This window comes from Carex rostrata, chromosome 9 (genome assembly GCF_964058835.1).
Source record: "Carex rostrata chromosome 9, lpCarRost1.2, whole genome shotgun sequence".
Classification (NCBI taxonomy): domain Eukaryota; kingdom Viridiplantae; phylum Streptophyta; class Magnoliopsida; order Poales; family Cyperaceae; genus Carex; species Carex rostrata.
In genome coordinates this window covers 12,908,586-12,928,880 of record NC_135926.1, presented here as the reverse complement: position 1 = coordinate 12,928,880, position 20,295 = coordinate 12,908,586, and the positions used below count along the sequence as shown (strand labels likewise).

The following is a 20,295-nucleotide window of genomic DNA, read 5'->3' as shown; positions in this document are numbered from 1 at the left end:
ACAACGAGTAAATGCTTTCCCAGGTTCCACCTAAATGTTAAAAATATAATATTGTAAAATAATAAACACTGGGCTTTCTTCATGTGCATAGAACTCTTCAAGTAATTTTAAAATTCCGGGTGCCTATTTAGACCCTATATTATTATGGATTTTAGAAAGATCCATCAAATTCAACCCACAAACATCATTAAACATATAAGAAAACAGAGAAAATATATAGTCCCCCTTTTATATACCCGTTTCCGCATGCAAACCCACAGCGTTTCTTCTCACAGTATGAACTAAACCTTAAAAAGAAGGCACTTTCATTCATCCCTTGGAAGGAAGCCTCAAGAGATAACACACCAGCTGCTCAAACAAAAGGCCAAATGTGGTAGCTAGCCTGGTGCCCTCTGTTCTTGAAAAAATTGTATTTCGAGAGCTTCTCTGTTTAACTTTACAGAAAATTTGGATTCTTGATTTATGTTGGTCGAGGCAGATTTTACTTCTTCCGAGCGAGGCAACAGAAAGAATCGAAGAAGGAACAAGAAAAGCAATACTGGTATGATGCAAACTGTCGTTCAACAGCTGTTTGAGACATGTCAGGAGGTGTTCTCTGGTCCTGGTACCGGTACCGTACCATCTCCTGAAGAAGTGTTCAGACTGAAATCTGTTCTAGGTATGCTCCAAACTTGTGATTTATTCATTATTTTTGGTGTTTCTGATAATTCCTTTGTGATGATTTGAAACAAATGCGCATGCTATGTTCCAGATTTAAGTATATCTTTAGAAAAATGTAATGTATATTTTAATTTTTTTGTGAGTAAAAAAAAAAAGTACTTACTTCCACAAAAAATATATATAGTTATTACAATTTTCCCATTGTCTCTTTAGAACCATATATATGTATGATAATTATTATAGCTCAACTCGTGCTTATATATTAATTACCAATATGCATTTATATGTGATAAAAAATAATGTCATGTTTTACCAGTTCATCAAGTTGCTCATAGCATGATGGTATAGCTTCTGGATATATAGCTTCTATCCTAACAATTTATATATAAGCTACATATATAGGGAGATAATATATAATATGTGTGCCAAACAGCACTTTAGGTGGGGTGTTCTCCAGCCTCACACGTTGGTACTAGGTTTCTTTTGGTTCCATATATATATAGAGAGAGAGAGAGAGTGACTAATGTGCATTCGTATCCATATGGTCCGATATCCATACGGTCCAAATTTTCAAAATCCAAAACGTCGATCCGAACCATTCATCTTGTTCTCCATATTAATATGTGCTTGGAGACCAAATTTTACATTTTTCTAAATTTTTTTACTATTTATTAAATCACTTTGAAAATTGCTGATCCAACGGTGGCTGCTGATTTTACTGTTTTGTTAAGCCACCGTTGGATCAACAATTTTCAAAGTGGCTTAATAAATAGTAAAAAAATTAAGAAAAATGTTAATAATTTTTTAATTTTTTAATTCAGAAAAGTGGCTTAGTCACTCTCATATAATGATTTAGATTGGTCATGATTTCTTTCTATTTATTTTTTAAATGTTAATAATTTTTTAATTGATATTGATAATTATTTGATCATGCCTTCATTTTTTTTCTATTTTTTATATCATTTAAGATATGTTATTTGTCATTTAATATGTCATTTTGTTTGAGATTCTCTTATAAAAATGTAAATATATATATATATATATATATATATATATATATATATATATATATAGATGGGCTACGGCGAGTTGCGAAGTAAAACGCGTTTCTACTTCACGCTGTATTTTTATTTTGAAAGTCCAAATGACCGATCCGAACCGTTAGATGTTTAATCCATATTGAAATGTGCTTGGAGACCAAATTTTATATTTTTTGGAATATTTTTACTATTTATTAAGCATTTTTTAAAATTGCTGTTTTGCTGTGAACAGTGAAAAACAGTAAAATTTTCTGGACCACCAGATCAGCGACTTTCAAAATTACTTAATAAATAGTAAAAATATTCTAAAAAATGTAAAATTTGGTCTCCAAGCACATTTCAATATGGAGAACAAGATGAACGGTTCGGATCGACGTTTTGAACTTTAAAATCACAAAATATGAGCGTGAAGTAAAATAGTCGCTTTACTTCGCAACTCACCGTAGCCCATCTCTCTCTCTCTCTCTCTCTCTCTCTATATATATATATATATATATGTCAGAAGTAAATGTTATTTACGTGTAGATGTCAATTATAAAATATTATTTGTCATTTAGTCTATTCTTTTTTACGAAAATATGTCATTATGTATCATTTTTTTTCTCTTATAATATATTTCCGTTGCAACGTATGGGCACGATACTAGTATAATTTTATTGTCATAACTTCTAACCAACTTGCTTATGCTTTTGAACAGGTTTCTGGAGAAAACTTTTTCCCTTCTTTATAACAAATTAATTGATTCACTTTTATATACTTCTATTCTTTTCTTCATATGACCTTAATTTCTACCTGGCTCTTCTCAGTTTCTTTTATTTATTTTTATTATACTTGGAAAGTTGATCCTTTTATCATATTTTTTTTTGTGTGCAGATACAGTAACAGCATCAGATGTAGGCCTAACTCCAAATATGCGATACTTTCGACATAATGACTATCAGAAGCCTCCAATCACATACCTGCATCTATATGAGTGCGATAATTTCTCGGTACCAAGTTATTAACTAAGAATTTTATCTATATATGATGCCATGAAATTGAAAGTTAAAACTCTAAATGTGCACCACAGAGATGTCACCACAGATATAATTTCTCAAATGCCAATCTGAGGGGGTATACATGTAGTAATACTAACTAGTATTATTGCACCCAACCATACTATTAAGTGCTTGCAATCACTAGTCTGGTACTGAGTACATACATGGCCAAATTGGTAAAGTACCCAACATTGCCTAGACACAAACCAGTACCAGAAAGTAGCTTCTTGAATGCAATTAAAAATAATATATCCTGTGTACTAGTACATGCAACCACTCATCTCTAATTAATTTTTTTTTTGCTACAGATTGGTATATTCTGTTTTCCTCCTTCAGGTGTAATACCTCTGCATAATCACCCCGGTATGACAGTTTTCAGTAAACTCCTCTTCGGCTCAATGCTTGTCAAGTCGTATGATTGGGCAGACACACCGCAAGGTCAGCATATATAACAGTTTCACCAACCTCATAAACAATAAAATTCTATTAATAAATATCTTTTTCATATTTAAAAAAAAAATGCTCACCTGTAAGAACTTTTCTGATTTTGTCTCCATTTCCTTTGGAAGGTTCCTAAACTTAATCCTCATTAATTCTCATTATAGAAACAGTGTGGAAAATCGGTGTTCTTTCGAAGAAATCAAGCTGAAATCTGTCACATAATTGCAAAAATAATGAGCCTAACAATTTGCTTCAAACACTTGTTTGTCCCTAATATTGAAGCTTGAAGAGCACTTAATTGGGTAAAAGGAGATATTATGTCACTTTCAAATGGATGCATAAACTTAATTAATAGCCTGAGCTCTTTTCAAAGATTAAAAAGGAATTTAGAAGAGGAAGTTAGTATAATTATGAAGGAAACACAAAGGTTGTCCAAAATGAAGAAATTTTATTTTTGTTGTGTGAAGTATAGGTAAACAAGTGGGCCCAACTTTAGCAATGGTCAAGTCTGATAAGGTAATTACAGCTCCCTGTGATACTACAGTTCTTTATCCGAATGACGGAGGAAACATGCATTGTTTTACGGCACATACCCCGTGTGCAGTGCTCGATGTGCTGGGCCCGCCTTACTCTGACGAAGAAGGCCGACACTGCACTTACTACAACGACTTCTCATTGTCATCTTTCCCTGGTACATACCCGTTTTGTGTTAGCATCAATTTAAGGTCAAGTGGTCAACACTGCCTCTACCAAGATTCTTGAAAAAAAATTCTAAAAGACTTAATTGGCCAATTCACCCTTTCCGTTCATCGCCAGAAAGGTTAAAAGTAATACAACTAAAGTAATTTTTATCCAATACTATTGCCATTATTTATTTTTTGTTAATAGTATTATAATTATATTTGACTTGTGCAGGAGAGGCAATGATACAGGGGAATAACAACGGTTATGCTTGGTTGGAGGAGAGAGCTAAGCCTGAAGATTTTATGGTAGTCGGTGCACCATATAGGGGTCCAAGAATTGTTGAAAATTAATTTCTCACGATATGAATATGTTATCTTGGAGAAGACGATGAAATTCCCCTGTTTAGATGTAATTATATCATGAGGGAAATGAAGGGGTAAGAGAAGTAATATTGGCACAAGCTCTAACAAGATGGATGCCATGACTAGGAAATTAAACTTGGTTTAATTTAGAAATTGTTGAATGGGAAGGAAATTAAAAAGAATAATTATTTCAATCCCCATACTCCAGTACCCGCATTATACCCGCATTTCTTAAACAGATTTTAACTTCCCATAAACTAACTTAACTAACTAATTTAATTAAATTTATTCAAAACACTAGTATAAATACTTGGAAGATAATAAATTAATGCTTGCAAATTAAGATATTAATACTTGCATGTATAACTATATGGAGAGACCACTCAAACTACATGGGGAGAAAAATCATACACGTTTTTAGAGGTGGTTTTTTTTTTTCAATATCTTTCACATTTCTCACGTTCTATGAGGAATTTTGCGAATCTAAAACCACGAATGTATTCTACGCAATTTTATCTTTCAAATGATCCATGATGATGTACTTTCGGATTCATCGTCACACAAGTATTTATACCTCGTTGTGCAAGTATTTATACCGCATCGTACAAGTATTTATACCTATACTTATAAGTATTTATCCCCAATCGTGGACCCCGCATCTCCGCATCACATTTCCCTAATCGTCCATGCGTCAACCTTTCTCTAACAAAAATAGTTGACCACATAGGTATAAATACTTCAGTGCATAGATATAAATACTTTTAATACTTGATATTAATACTTTTAAATGTCAGCAGTGTCATATGTGAAAAATACTATGTATAAATACTTAAATGACGAGGTATAAATACTTGTGTGATGACGAGCTCGAAAGTATGTCATCATGGATCTCATTTGAAAGATAAAATTGTGTAGAAGACGTTCATGATTTTAGATTCGCAAAATTCCTTATAGATCATGAGAAATGTGGACGAGATTGAACAAATAAAATTAGGGGATAATGGCGGGATGAGAGTGCGGGTACTCATATCATCTCCCAATTAAAAATGTGATCAGTGTTGACCCCTTTCTCTTTCTTTCTCTCTCTCTCTCAATCCATCTCTTGCATGTGTACTTAAATTCTGTTGTTTTAAGCATTATGCATTTGAACTGATAACTGTTGCTTAAAAAGTTTCCTCAAAAGGAAAAAAAGCTTTAATGCAAAAGACTAATCTTCTTGATTTCCAACAAAATCTCAGTTGCATTTAAAATTTTTAATTGATATACAACTCTTAGTTTGTATCTTGAACTCAGAAGTTGAATTTTAATAAAAGTTGAATTTAATAAAACCAACAATTAGACTGCATATTTTACTCCAAATGTGGAATACAATTGGATGGAAGCTTCACGGCAGCGTTCAAGGGTTAAGGGAAAAAAAATGACTTAATTGTTGGTATAAATTTTCAGAATATTCGGATAGTTAGAAATTAATTAAAATAAATCAAATTGAAATAGAGTTACCCGGATCGTGATACAGCACAAATCTGAGTAGCGGGTCAGCACTTGTGAGTGAATTAGTCGTGTTACAGAGCAACGGATCAGTGAATTATATGATTTATCATTGATGCAAAACGAGCATGGCGACGTACACTATTATTTTATTTTTTTCATTCTTTGGTAATTAGGGTTGTAAAATTTTTCTTGGTGTTAATGGATGTGAGGTGTAAAATGTATCTTCTATTTTTTCCGTGGGATTAAATTCTTTTTTGTTTGGCTTAATAAAATTTAGTAGCAAAACCTACTACTTCATTAAAAAAAAAAAGCATGGATGCTGGCACTACTAGCTCCTGACGGAATAGAGGGATGTTGGCAATGTTAGCGTCCAGTTTTCAAACAGTAATAGACAACTTGGCACTGTCAGCTTGAAAATTGGACTCTTGCATTGCTAGGGTTCAAGCATCTATGCTATTTTCGAAAATATTGCATCCACTATGCCATGCATTTTTTTTAGACAAAAGTGGGTATCCCCCACATGTTTCTTATAGAAACTAATCAAGCAGTTCATACAAAAGGCAATGGCAATAGTATTCCATTGTGCAAAAGCTAACAGAAATTATTTTAAACCAACATATTACAACGCGACAAAGGCAATAGCAAAAGATTGGATTAAGTCCATATTAGTAAAGCTAAGTAGCAGTAGAGGAGGAAGTGAAGTCCATAAGGGATTCTTCAGAAGAGGCAGAAACAAAGATGAGTGAGAAATGGTCAGAAATTAACTCTCTCAATCAGATAGTCAAATAGGTCCATTCCTTCTGATTCAAGTTCTATTTCCTCTTAATCCTGTGTATCCTCCCCTTGGGTATCTGGTACCAGTGGAAGTAGTAGAGTGCCTACCTGAGTCAATGGATAAACATCAAAGGGCAAAATTAAAGTTAATTTAAAGAATATTTCATCATTTTTGATTTTGCACCAGTATGAGGAAAGAGATATTATAGATGAACCTGTACTAGAGAGGGGATATTAGTGTTCTCAAAGCACAATTTATTTCTATTTAACCAGATTGTCCATAAGGTGGCAGCTCTCAACAATTCTACCAGTAATTTGTCTTTTAGGGGTATACAACAATCTATGTACCAGAGATCTTTGATTGTTTCACAGTTGAAAATGAAATTATTATGGTTAGCTATCCAGATCCACATAGCATGTGTATAGGGGTAGGTAACGAAAAGGTGATTTGTGGTTTCAAAATTTCCACATAGAGAGCATGTTGTATCACCTTGCCAACCTCTTTTAAGGAGGTTGGATTTGGTTAGTATTTTATTCTGCTTTAGTAATTAACCATAAAAATACTTTAATTTTCAAGGGTATGTTGGCTTTCCAAATTGTTGAGTAGTACACATTTTTATACCCCCGTATTCTAACCAGTGATATAGGGAATTGACTGTGAAAAGACCATTAGAGGTCCATCTCCAGACAATTGAGTCTGATCCTGCACTAAAAGTATAACTAATTGAGTGTTTCATGGAATTCCATTCTGAGAGTAATATTCCTGTTACACTATGCCATGCATTTAATTTATTTATTTTATAATGCCAAAAAATTGACATAATTAAGGGGCTATATGCCTATATGTATGAAAGTTGTTGCTGAACATCAGATATTAAATGAATCAGACAGAAACCTTTTTCTTTTTCTTTTTTTTTTTGAAAGAAGCATGTATGATTTCTATTACTAAACGAAAACCAGATTACAATATTTGAGATCCAGTATCAAAACTGGTACCAAAAATAACATAGAACAAAACTTACAAACATATAACATAGGCATCAAGCAGATACCATTAAGCAAAAACTAAAACCTGATAGACAAAATAATCTGCACTAAAACATAAACCATCACAAAGCATAAAACCTGCATAAAAAAACACAACAAAAACTGCATATGTGAAGCTATATGTACCTCGATCTTCACGGTTCTTCATCCCTCATATAATCGATCTCAAGCATAAGGATTATATTCATGTCAGCCACTATAGGAATAGTAAGTAAATCGCCTGATCAGACAGAAACATTTGCTTTCAAAATAAAGTGTACTATGTCCTGTTCCAGTACGAATAAAGGTGAAATTGAAGAATAAAATCATTTTTATTTCCTCATAAAATTTCACATAAAAGGACAGTTAATGATTTTAGAGCAATATCGAAGTATGTACTTATTGATTTTAGAGCCCAAGCACTAATAATATCTCTTCTTTGTTTGTATGCTCTATTTAGATTCTTCATCATTGAGCTAATTTTCAAATTGATGCGAGCCAGTTGATAGCAAATAAGATAATCGAACTTTTTGGATGTGGTCCTATTAGAAGCTGGTAACATGAGCAATCAGTGGTCTACCCACAGATTGGCAATTTTTCTAAGGGTTCTAGATAACTAAACAAGGCTAACTCTTAGTTGGAGATTATCCCAATTTAATCTTAATACATCATCACAATAGCACAAATCCAATTCCTTTCTTGCAAATTTTTCAACTACAAAACGAGTCAATGCTTCTCCAGGTTTCACCTAAATGTGAAAACCATAATATTGTAAAATAATAAACACTGGGCCTTCTTCTGAATAAAATATACATTGGATTTCCGAACTCAGATTTCAAAGACGAAGTTGTGTGTGTGTGTGTATATATATATAGGAGAGATCAAGTTACAAACACACACACATATACATACATACATACATACATACATACATACATACATATATATAGGAATATGCTAGCATGCTACGCGTAGCATAGAGCCCTCCATGCAACGGCTCAATATTCGACTTTTCAAAATCCTAACGGTCGATCCGAACCGTTCATCTTGTTCTCCATATTAATATGTGTTTGGAGACCAAATTTTACATTTTTTGGAATTTTTTTTACTATTTTTTTAGATTTATTGAAAATCGCTATTTTTTATGGTCCAGATTTGCTGAAAACAGTGATTTTCAATAAATCTAAAAAAATAGTAAAAAAAATCCAAAAAATGTAAAATTTGATCTCCAAACACATATTAATATGGAGAACAAGATGAACGGTTCGGATCGACCGTTATGATTTTTAAAAGTCGAATATTGAGCCATTGCACGGAGGGCCTCTATGCTACGCGTAGCATGCTAGCATATTTCCATATATATATAGAGAGAGAGAGAGATGGGCTATGGTGCATTGCAATGCATGGGAACCCTTGTGCATTGGACCATAAATTACCAATTCAAAATCCAAATGACCGATCCAAACCGTTCATCTTGTTCTCCATATTAATATGTTCTTGGAGACCAAATTTTACATTTTTTGAAATTTTTTTACTATTTATTAAGCCACTTTGAAAATTGTCAATCCAGTGGTCCAGAAATTTTTACTGTTCACCCGGATTTGCAGATTTTCAATAAATCTAAAAAAATAGTAAAAAAATTCCAAAAAATGTAAAATATGGTCTTCAAGCACATATTAATATGGAGAACAAGATGAACAGTTTGGATCGGTCATTTGAACTTTGAATCGATGATTTATAGTCTAATGCACAAGGGTGCCTATGCATTGCAATGCACCATAGCCCATCTCTCTCTCTCTCTCTCTCTATATATATATATATATAAGTGTGGCTAATTTGCTACCGGAAGCACTTCGACCGAGGTGCTTCCGGGGCTATATTAGCATATGTGATGTTCAAACAACAAATTCAAACCGTTAGATGTTTAATCTATATTAAATATATATATATATATATATATATATAGGACTTGGCTATGGTGCTATGGGTAGCTAAGAGGCCTCCCGTGCTACGGCTCAATATTCGACTTTTCAAAATTCTAACGGTCGATCCGAACCGTTCATCTTGTTCTCCATATTAATATGTGCTTGGAGACCAAATTTTACATTTTTTGGAAATTTTTTACTATTTTTTTAGATTTATTGAAAATCGCTGTTTTCAGACAAATCTGGACCATAAAAAACAGCGATATTCAATAAATCTAAAAAAATAGTAAAAACTTTTCAAAAAATGTAAAATTTGGTCTCCAAACACATATTAATATGGAGAATAAGATGAACGGTTCGGATCGACCGTTAGAATTTTAAAAAGTCGAATATTGTGCCGTAGCACGGGAGGCCTCTTAGCTACCCATAGCATATTAGCCAAATCCTATATATATATATATATATATATATAGGACGTGGCTACGGTGCTACGGGTAGCTAAGAGGGCTCCGTGCTACGGCTCGGATTTTGAGTTTTCAAAATCCTAACGGTCGATCCGAACCGTTCATCTTGTTCTCCATATTAATATGTGCTTGAAGACCAAATTTTACATTTTTCTGAATTTTTTTACTATTTATTAAGCCACTTTGAAAACCCCTGATCCAACGGTGGCTTAACCCAACAGTAAAACCAGAAACTACCGTTGGATCAGCGGTTTTCAAAGTGGCTTAATAAATAGTAAAAAAATTCAGAAAAATGTAAAATTTGGTCTCCAAGCACATATTAATATGAAGAACAAGATGAACGGTTCGGATCGACCGTTAGGATTTTGAAAACTCAAAATCCGAGCCGTAGCACGGAGGCCTCTTAGCTACCCGTAGCATATTAGCCAAAACCTATATATATATATATATATATAGAGTTAGGCTGGGGTGCTATGGATAGCATAGTGGCCTCTATGCTACGGCTCAATATTCGAGTTTTCAAAATCCAAACGGTCGATCCGAACCGTTCATCTTATTCTCCATATTAATATCTGCTTGGAGACAAAATTTTATAATTTTCTGAATTTTTTTACTATTTATTAAGTATTTTACAAAATTGTTGATCCAACGGTGGCTGCACAAAACAGTAAAACCGTTGGATTAGCGATTTTCAAAGTGGCTTAATAAATAGTAAAAAAATTCAGAAAATTATAAAATTTGGTCTCCAAGCAGATATTAATATGGAGAATAAGATGAACGGTTCGGATCGACCGTTTGGATTTTGAAAACTCGAATTTTGAGCCGTAGCATAGAGGCCACTATGCTATCCATAGCACCCCAGCCTAACTCTATATATATATATATATAGATATATATATATATCTATATATATATATAGATATATAGATATATCTATATATATATATATATCTATATATATCTATATATATATATATATATATATCTATATATATATATATATATATATATCTATATATATATATATATAGAGTAAGGCTTGGGTGCTATGGATAGCATAGCGGCCTACGGTGCTACGGCTTAATATTCGAGTTTTTAAAATCCTAACGGTCGATCCGAACCGTTCATCTTGTTCTCCATATTAATAAGTGTTTGGAGACCGAATTTTACATTTTTTGGAAATTTTTTACTATTTTTTTAGATAGGTAGAAAATCAAATATCTGAATGGTGCAGAATTTTTTAGATCGAGTGATTTTCTACATAGCTAAAAAAATAGTAAAAAATTTCCAAAAAATGTAAAATTTGGTCTCCAAACACATATTAATATGGAGAACAAGATGAACGGTTCGGATCAACCGTTAGGATTTTAAAAACTCGAATATTGAACCGTAGCACCGTAGGCCTCTATGCTATCCATAGCACCCAAGCCTTACTCTATATATATATATAGAGAGAGAGAGTTAGGCTGGGGTGCTATGGATAGCATAGTGGCCTCTATGCTACGGCTCAATATTCGAGTTTTTAAAATCCAAACGGTCGATTCGAACCGTTCATCTTATTCTCCATATTAATATCTGCTTGGAGACAAAATTTTATAATTTTCTGAATTTTTTTACTATTTATTAAGCCACTTTGAAAATCGCTAATCCAACGGTTTTACTGTTTTGTGCAGCCACCGTTGGATCAACAATTTTGTAAAATACTTAATAAATAGTAAAAAAATTCAGAAAAATGTAAAATTTGGTCTCCAAGCAGATATTAATATGGAGAATAAGATGAACGGTTCGGATCGACCGTTTGAATTTTGAAAACTCGAATATTGAGCCGTAGCATAGAGGCCACTATGCTATCCATAACACCCCATCCTAACTCTCTCTATATATATATATATATATATATAAAGAGAGAGAGAGAGGTTGACTAAGATCAAAGTGGTAGTTCCTGAGCTGTGGTGCTACCAATTCATTTTTCAATTTTCGAAGTTCAAAACATCGATCTGAACCGTTCAAGTTGATCTCTATATTAAAATGTGCTTGGAGACCAAATTTTATATTTTTTCTGAATTTTTTTTACTATTTATTAAGCCACTTTAAAAATCGCTGATCCAACGGTGGCTTTTGATTTTACTGTTTTGTTAACCCACCGTTGGTCAGCGATTTTCAAAGTGGCTTAATAAATAGTAAAAAAAATTCAGAAAAATGTAAAATTTGGTCTCCAAGCACATTTTAATATAGAGATCAACTTGAACGGTTCAAATCAACATTTTGAACTTTGAAAATTGAAAAACGAATTAGTAGCACCAAAGCTCAGGAACTACCACTTTGATCTTAGCCAACCTATATATATAGGAATATGCTAGCATGCTACGCGTAGCATTGAGGGCCTCCGTGTAACGGCTCAATATTTGACTTTTTAAAATCCTAACGGTCGATCCGAACCGTTCATCTTGTTCTCCATATTAATATGTGTTTGGAGACCAAATTTTACATTTTTTTGAATTTGTTTACTATTTTTTAGATTTATTGAAAATCGTTGTTTTTTTATGGTCCATATTTGTTGAAAACAGTGATTTTCAATAAATCTAAAAAAATAGTAAACAAATTCCAAAAAATGTAAAATTTGGTCTCCAAACACATATTAATACGGAGAACAAGATGAACGGTTCCGATCGACCATTAGGATTTTGAAAAGTCAAATATTGAGTCGTTGCACGGAGGCCCTCTATACTACGCGTAGCATGCTAGCATATTCCTATATATATATGCTACCATTGGATCAGCGATTTTCAAAGTGACTTAATAAATAGTAAAAAAATTCAGAAAAATGTAAAATTTGGTCTCCAAGCACATATTAATATGGAGAACAAGATGAATGGTTCAGATCGACTTTTTGGATTTTGAAATTTCAAATTTGGACCGGTAGCACTTCGGTCCATATGCTACCGAAAGCATATTAGTCAATCTCTCTCTCTCTCTCTCTCTCTATATATATATATATATATATATATGAGGGATCAAGTTACAACAATCATTTTCTACATTTTCAAAGTCCAAATCGTCAATCCAAACTGTTCAACATGATCTCCACAATAAAATGTGCTTGGAGACCAAATTTTACATTTTTTGGAATTTTTTTACTATTTATTAAGATGGGTACAAAATTCAATGGTCTGAATTTGACTAGTTTTTGTACCCATCTTAATAAATAGTAAAAAAATTTCAAAAAATGTAAAATTTGGTCTCCAAGCACATTTTATTGTAGAGATCACATCTAACGGTTTGGATCGACGATTTGGACTTTGAAAATGTGTTATAAAACATATAGACAGATTGCGAAGGAGCTTTCTTTGGAAAGGAAATGAGACCTGCAGAGGTATTAACTGTCTTGTTAATTGGGAAAGGGTTTGTATGATGAAAAGAAATGGAGGAATGGGGATAATTGACTTAGAAACTCAAAACAATGCTCTGATGACCAAGTGGCTGTGGAAAATTCAAAGTGAGAGACATGGGATGTGGGCATCTGCAATCCACTTTCTCCATGGCATCGACAATGTCACGCAGGTAGGCATAGATATCACACAATCCTATTTTCTAAAGTCATTATCCTCTCTTCTCCAATTCTATGAAGTATCTAGCATAGAACAGAGTGGCACAAGTGTATGGAAGTGGACAACAACAAGATCTTTCTTAACAGCATCAACCTATCAAGTGCTGCACAACTCGGGATTATGCTGTGCCTACCAGTCCAAGCTATGGAAGATAAAGGTCCCCACCAAGGTGAGAACCTTTGTATGGCTACTCCTTCAAGACAGCATATTAACACAACAGGTGTTGGTAATAAGAGGGTGTACGGTGACGGCGGGTTGCGTATTGTGTGGGAACTCGGACCTAGAGACAAGTATGCACATCCTATGGGCTTGTCAGTTCGCTAGGAGGTTCTGGAGAGGGCTTCTGATGCACATGAACATGCCAATCCCAAATGTCATCCTAACAGACCTGTTGGATACTTGGTGGATTCTAAGATCCAAACTGGATAAGCAGGTTCAATCTCGTTGGGATACGGTTTGGGCATCCGGCATGTGGGCGCTTTGGCGTGAAAGAAACAGAAGGTTCTTCTCACGACAAAACAGGACGGTGAAAAATTTAATAAATGATACGACTTTGGAAATTCTACTATGGCATCAAGCGTGTTGAGGTCCATATAGTCAAAGTGTCGAGGGAGCAAAGAGGGAATCATGATAGGGTTTATTGTGCACTACTTAGTGTTTTATTTAATTTATGATTGAGGATGTAACTTTAGTATACAAATTGTAAATAATTTTCTTATTAATACAAATTGTTGGCGGGCTCTTAGCCTCCAACCTTCAAAAAAAATATTATTGTAACTTGATCCCTCCTCATATATATATATATATATATAGGAATATGCTAGCATGCTACGCGTAGCATAGAGGCCCTCCGTGCAACGGCTCAATATTCGACTTTTCAAAATCCTAACGGTCGATCCGAATCGTTCATCTAGTTCTCCATATTAATATGTGTTTGGAGACCAAATTTTACATTTTTTGGAATTTTTTTACTATTTTTTTAGATTTATTGAAAATCGTTGTTTTTAGCAAATCTGGACCATAAAAAAACAGCGATTTTCAATAAATCTAAAAAAATAGTAAAAAAATTCCAAAAAATGTAAAATTTGTTCTCCAAACACATATTAATATGGAGAACAAGATGAATGGTTCGGATCAACCGTTAGAATTTTGTAAAGTCAAATATTGAGCCGTTGCACGGAGGGCCTCTATGCTATGCGTAGCATCGTAGCAGGTTCCTATATATATATATATAGAGAGAGAGAGAGAAAGAGAGAGAGAGAGAGAGATGAGCTACACTACTCCATGGAGTAAAATGCGTTGGTGCTCCATGGCACTATATTTTTATTTTGAAAATCCAAACGACCGATCCGAACCGCTCAACATGATCTCCATATTGAAATTGTTAGTTTGTAATAATCTAGAAGTCAATAATACGATAATTTTGATTATATAAAGCTTTGTTCATGAATTGGATGATTAATATCATTTTGTTGCCTTGAGTATTATTGAATTTATGGATCATTTCGAGTTCATGACTGAAATTGTGAAACTCCATAATATAGATGATATATACTCTTAAAAAGTCACTGACCAAGGTAATTAGCACGAACACTAATTACCGCGATAATGTTAGTATGTGGATTAAAAGATGGTTAAGTTTTACAAACCACCTAACACGAGATGTCATTTTAATCACATAGATACATGTTCTAGGAACATGGTATTTGACAGACCCCGAATGAAACATAAATAGAATTGTGTTTGTGTCATTAATATTTTCATTCAGTGTTAAGTTCTAAAGTATGAGGTATTCATCTTTCCTACTAAGAAATGTATATGTGTGATTGTTATCAAACGCTGTCGGTAAAATGCAGTTATAACGGTAGCTCTTCGGTATACATGGCTTAGCTGAGCTAGTGATGGTTTACCAAAAGTACTATTGTCCCTCGTATTTTGTACGAGCTATAGCATCACTGGGCCCCTTGGTAGAGTTAGATTATCTGCATGCGGTATAATTACAAGAGTAATTATATTTGATAATCTGCTCAAGATCAAGAAAAGATTAAGTTAGCAAGGATGACACACATCTACCTTGAAACTGATCTGATAGCTATGTGACAAAAGAACTGACACAAGTAAATTGTTTACTGGATCGTGATATTGTACTGTACAGCATCATCTGTGTAATTGGATGGTCATGATGCTTTTTGCCAGATGCCTCTCATGATTATAGAAGTTAAAACAGTTTTAATTCTATTTACCAACATAACACAGATCCTATTGGGTCACACCATATAGGAGTTAATCGGAGAATCTTATTGTGATTGATTATAAATTGGTTATGATCAATAGTAAGATGGTTATAATTAATTATACGTGTTATAATTAAATTATAAATGTCATATAAAATGACAAGAAAAAACAACAGTTAATTTATAAACGTACACGGTACGTTATATAAAAGTTACCGAAACAACAATCGCAAGAAATATAATTGTTCAGAATAATTATATGGATATTGATTTCGACCAAGGGCATTTTGGTCTTTTCACATGTCATCCTTATCATCATGACACGTCATCAGTCTTATCCGCATGACACGTCATCATGACATGTCATCATCCTTATCCACTCGAGGGTATTTCGGTCATTTGGCAATCGCCATATAACCCTAAATAGGGGTGGAGGGGTAGAGAGAAAAACTACTAATTCACTCGTATCGTTTCGTGTCAAATCGAATCGGTATTTTCTCTCTTTCTCGGTTTCTCTCCCAAATAGTGTTTCGGTTGAGAAAAGAAAATTATACGTAGTTGACGTATAATCTTGCGGGTTGTTGTGAAGTATATTTACGGGATCGGTGAATAGTATTTTCCCGAATTTCCCGGTATGTCAGTTTTGCTTATTTGTGAAACTGAGTAACCAAAAATTCGTGTTTACGGGTTTTCGTCTTTTTCCCATAAATAGTGTTTTTGCATAATTCCGCAGTTTACGGTATTTCTAGCAAAAGAAATAAACCGCTCTCTGGTTAATCCTGATGGATAACCTATAGAGGCACCATACGTTTGGTGCTCCGAGTAGAATCATTCCCGTGATGTAGCTCTACTCGCTCGGTCTGCATTCCAACTGTGATTTGGAAACAAGGTATAAATATGTTATATTAATCTATTTAATTGGTAAGTAGATTAAAGTTTTAGAAATCAATCATGGAGTAGATCTGTAAAAGGATTAAATTGGGTTTTGATGCCAAAGGAATACTGAAGGTGCACCGCCTTAGAAAGTTTCCTGACATACCCCGTTTAATCCTTAGCTTAAGTTAGAAGTAAAATTTTTGTTTTACGTTCTTTCCGCAGCTTAAGACTAAACGGGTTTTGGTTACCCTGAAACCCAACAGAAATGTGCCTGGAGAGCAAATTTTACATATTTTAGAATTTTTTTACTATTTATTAAGCAATTTTGAAAATCTCTGATCCGATGGTCCAGAATTTTTTACTGTTCACAGCAAAACAGCAATTTTCAAAATTTCTTAATAAATAGTAAAAAAAATCCAAAAAATATAAAATTTGGTCTCCAAGTACATTCCAATATGGAGATCACATCTAACGGTTCGGATCGGTCGTTTGGACTTTCAAAATGAAAATACGGCATGGAGTATAAACGCGTTTTACTCCATGGACTTTCAAATTTGGTCTCTCTCTCTCTCTCTATATATATATATATATATTTATATATATATATATATATATATATATATATATATATATATATATATATATATATATATATATATATATATATAGTTATAGTTATATATATAACTTGCTCGCATGCTACGCATAGCATAGCTCCCCTCCATGCAACGGCTCAATATTCGACTTTTCAAAATCCTAACGGTCAATTGGAACCGTTCATCTTGTTCTCCATATTAATATGTCTTTGGAGACCAAATTTTATATTTTTTGGAATTGTTTTACTATTTTTTTAGATTTATTGAAAATCGATGTTTTTAGCAAATCTGGACCATAAAAAAACAATGATTTTCAATAAATCTAAAAAAATAGTAAAAATTTCCAAAAAAATGTAAAATTTGGTCTCCAAACACATATTAATATGGAGAACAAGATGAACGGTTCAGATCAAACGTTAGGATTTTGAAAACTCAAATATTGAGCCGTTGCACGGAGGGGAGCTATGCTACGCGTAGCATGCTAGCAAGTTCATATATATATATATATATATATATATATAGAGAGAGAGAGAGAGAGAGAAATTACATCTTTTTTGTGACACCGAATTACACTCTTGATATGAAAATGTTTTCAAAGTTCAAATAATCGATCCAAACCGTTCAACATAATGGATATATTAAAATATGCTTGCAAATCAAATATTACATTTGTTGGAATTTTTTTACAATTTATTAAGTATTTAACAAAATCACTATATTCAGACCATTGAATTTTTTGTACCCATCTTAATAAATAGTAAAAAAAATTCAAAAAAAAATGTAAAATTTGATCTGCAAGCACATTTTAACATATTCATCATGTTGAACGGTTTGGATCGACTGTTTGGACTTTGAAAATATAGAGTATAATCTGGTGTCACCAAAAAAGGGTGTAATTGGATTCCTCCTCATATATATATATATATATATATATATATATATAGAGAGAGAGAGAGAGAGAAGGGATCCAACTACACCTTTTTTGGTGACACCGAATTAGACTCTCGATTTTCAAAGTTTTCGAAGTTCAAATAGTCGATCCAAACCGTTCAACATAATGAATATATTAAAATGTGCGTGCAGATCAAATTTTACTTTTTTTTTATTTTTTTTACTATTTATTAAGTATTTAACAAAATTGCTATATTCAGACTGTTCGCTTACAAAAGTATGCTACAAAGTTTCAGGTACAGCTAGCTGTACCAGTTTAAACCTTGAATCTACTCTCGTCTAAGACTGCAAGTGCACAGTCCTATCCGTATAGTATAATAAGGTATCGATCCTCAGGGACGGTACAATTCGACTCTAAATTCTTACTAATCCGACTTAGGTACTAGAAGTGTGAAAAGTTGGGTTTGGTTTGTTTATATTTCCTAATTTCGAGTGTCAATTCTATTAACAGTAAATGAAAGCAATTAAAGGTTTTGGTTTTGAACAATGATAAAAGGCGCTCCCAGGGTTTCAGGTTTCATCCCAAACTTTGCCTTCTCTGGACCTATCATGCGACTCGCATCATCTCTGATGCGACCCGTATGATGCGACTCGCATCATCTCTGATGTGGGTCGCATGGCCCTCGAGCAGAGCTGACATGTGTCCGTATCTAAGTTGATTTCTTGTGCGAGGCTTCAACCTGTAGCTCTCACCTACTGGTATCTAACCTAAATTGATTGTCTGGTTTGCTAGAAGTATCCACAACCTTTCGATAATGGAAAGTTCACCTCTCGGCTAATATTGATCATAAATCTACTTCAAATACTAAATCTCAATTCCAAGAAACATCAAGGCCAAATTACTAGAAGAGATGCTATAGACATCTAACAGTAGACAATCAAGAATCAATCAAGCAATCAAAATCAAGCAATCAATGAATACTCAAACAAAGAATCACACAAGTTCAAACTTAGATCAAAACAACATGCAACTCAAAGACAAAGTTTAGAGACTACATCCTAATCCTAGGAACTAAAGATCTACTCAAACATGGTGAAAGAAAGCATAAAAGAGAGAAGAATAGAAGAGATCATGATGAAGCTCGAAGATCCAAGGTGGATTGGAGAGGATCTTGCAATCTTCTCTTCTTCTCCAAGCGATCTCCAATCTCTCTCTTCTTTCTTGATCAACACTCCAATTCTTGAGGTTTTGAATCTTCAAATTCGGAACTCCCTCCCTGGTAGCAGGGGTGGTCTATTTATAGACATTTCAAAACGAGTGCTTCAATTCTGGGCCTTAATTGGGCCTTTGCTGTCTGCTCTGGAAGCTCGCGATGCGACCCTCATCAGGTCTGATGCTACCTGCATCGACTCTGATGAGGGTCGCGTCAGATGTGATGAGGGTCGCGTCAGATGTGATGAGGGTCGCATCAGATGTCTCAGAATTCAGTAACTTCCCTGATTTCACCCGTTTTCTGCAAAATAAGAATGAAATCGCAGCAGTACCACATTCTATGGATATTCAATGTAAAATACGCGATTTGGTGGTTTAAAACGCAGATTTTGGTACAAGAATTGGTCGGAACAATAGATCAAATATGGAGATATCACAGACCATTGAATTTTTATACCCATTTTAATAAATAGTAAAAAAATTCAAAAAAATATAAAATTTGATCTACGAGCACATTTTAACATATCCATCATGTTGAACAATTTGGATTGACTGTTTGAACTTCAAAAATATAGAGTGTAATCCGGTGTCACCAAAAAAGGGTGTAATTGGATCCCTCCTCATATATATATAGAGGTTGGCTACTCAACTTACATAAGCATATGAGGGTATATGCTTATAACCCATTTCTTCGTTTTCAAAATCCAAAAAGTCGATCTAAAACGTTAGATATGATCTCTATATTGAAATGTGCTTAGAGACCAAATTTTACATTTTTCAGAATTTTTTTACTATTTATTAAGTCACTTTAAAAATCGTTGATTCAACTGTGGCTTCTAATTTTACTGTTTTGTTAAGCCACCGTTGGATCAGTGATTTTCAAAGTGACTTAATAAATAGTAAAAAAATTCAGAAAAATTTAAAATTTGGTCTCCAAGCATTTCAATATAGAGATCACATCTAACGGTTTAGA

The 20,295-nt window shown here is 33.6% G+C and overlaps 1 protein-coding gene across 3 annotated transcripts; it reads left to right on the top strand.

Annotated features, from left to right (window-relative positions):
* Positions 1 to 208: 208 nt before the first annotated feature.
* LOC144559280 (plant cysteine oxidase 2-like) lies at positions 209 to 4,387 on the top strand. Of its 3 annotated transcripts, none has more exons than XM_078308298.1 (5): positions 209 to 658; positions 2,574 to 2,689; positions 3,046 to 3,175; positions 3,651 to 3,869; positions 4,094 to 4,387. In XM_078308298.1, the coding sequence occupies exons 1-5, from the start codon at positions 463 to 465 to the stop codon at positions 4,210 to 4,212; spliced, it is 780 nt and encodes a 259-aa protein (XP_078164424.1). In that variant the 5' UTR covers positions 209 to 462; the 3' UTR covers positions 4,213 to 4,387. The 3 variants fall into 3 exon arrangements, with proteins under 3 accessions (XP_078164424.1, XP_078164425.1, XP_078164426.1); XM_078308299.1 differs by having other exon boundaries at positions 377 to 658; positions 4,097 to 4,387; XM_078308300.1 differs by having other exon boundaries at positions 383 to 658; positions 3,723 to 3,869.
* Positions 4,388 to 20,295: the final 15,908 nt, after the last annotated feature.

Bases quoted from the DNA above. Each gene is read 5' to 3' on its own strand.
- LOC144559280 (XM_078308298.1), top strand. From the start codon at position 463: ATGTTGGTCGAGGCAGATTTTACTTCTTCCGAGCGAGGCAACAGAAAG. The intron at 2,690-3,045 runs GTACCAAGTTAT...TTTTTGCTACAG, and splicing joins ATGAGTGCGATAATTTCTCG to ATTGGTATATTCTGTTTTCC. The intron at 3,870-4,093 runs GTACATACCCGT...TGACTTGTGCAG, and splicing joins CTCATTGTCATCTTTCCCTG to GAGAGGCAATGATACAGGGG.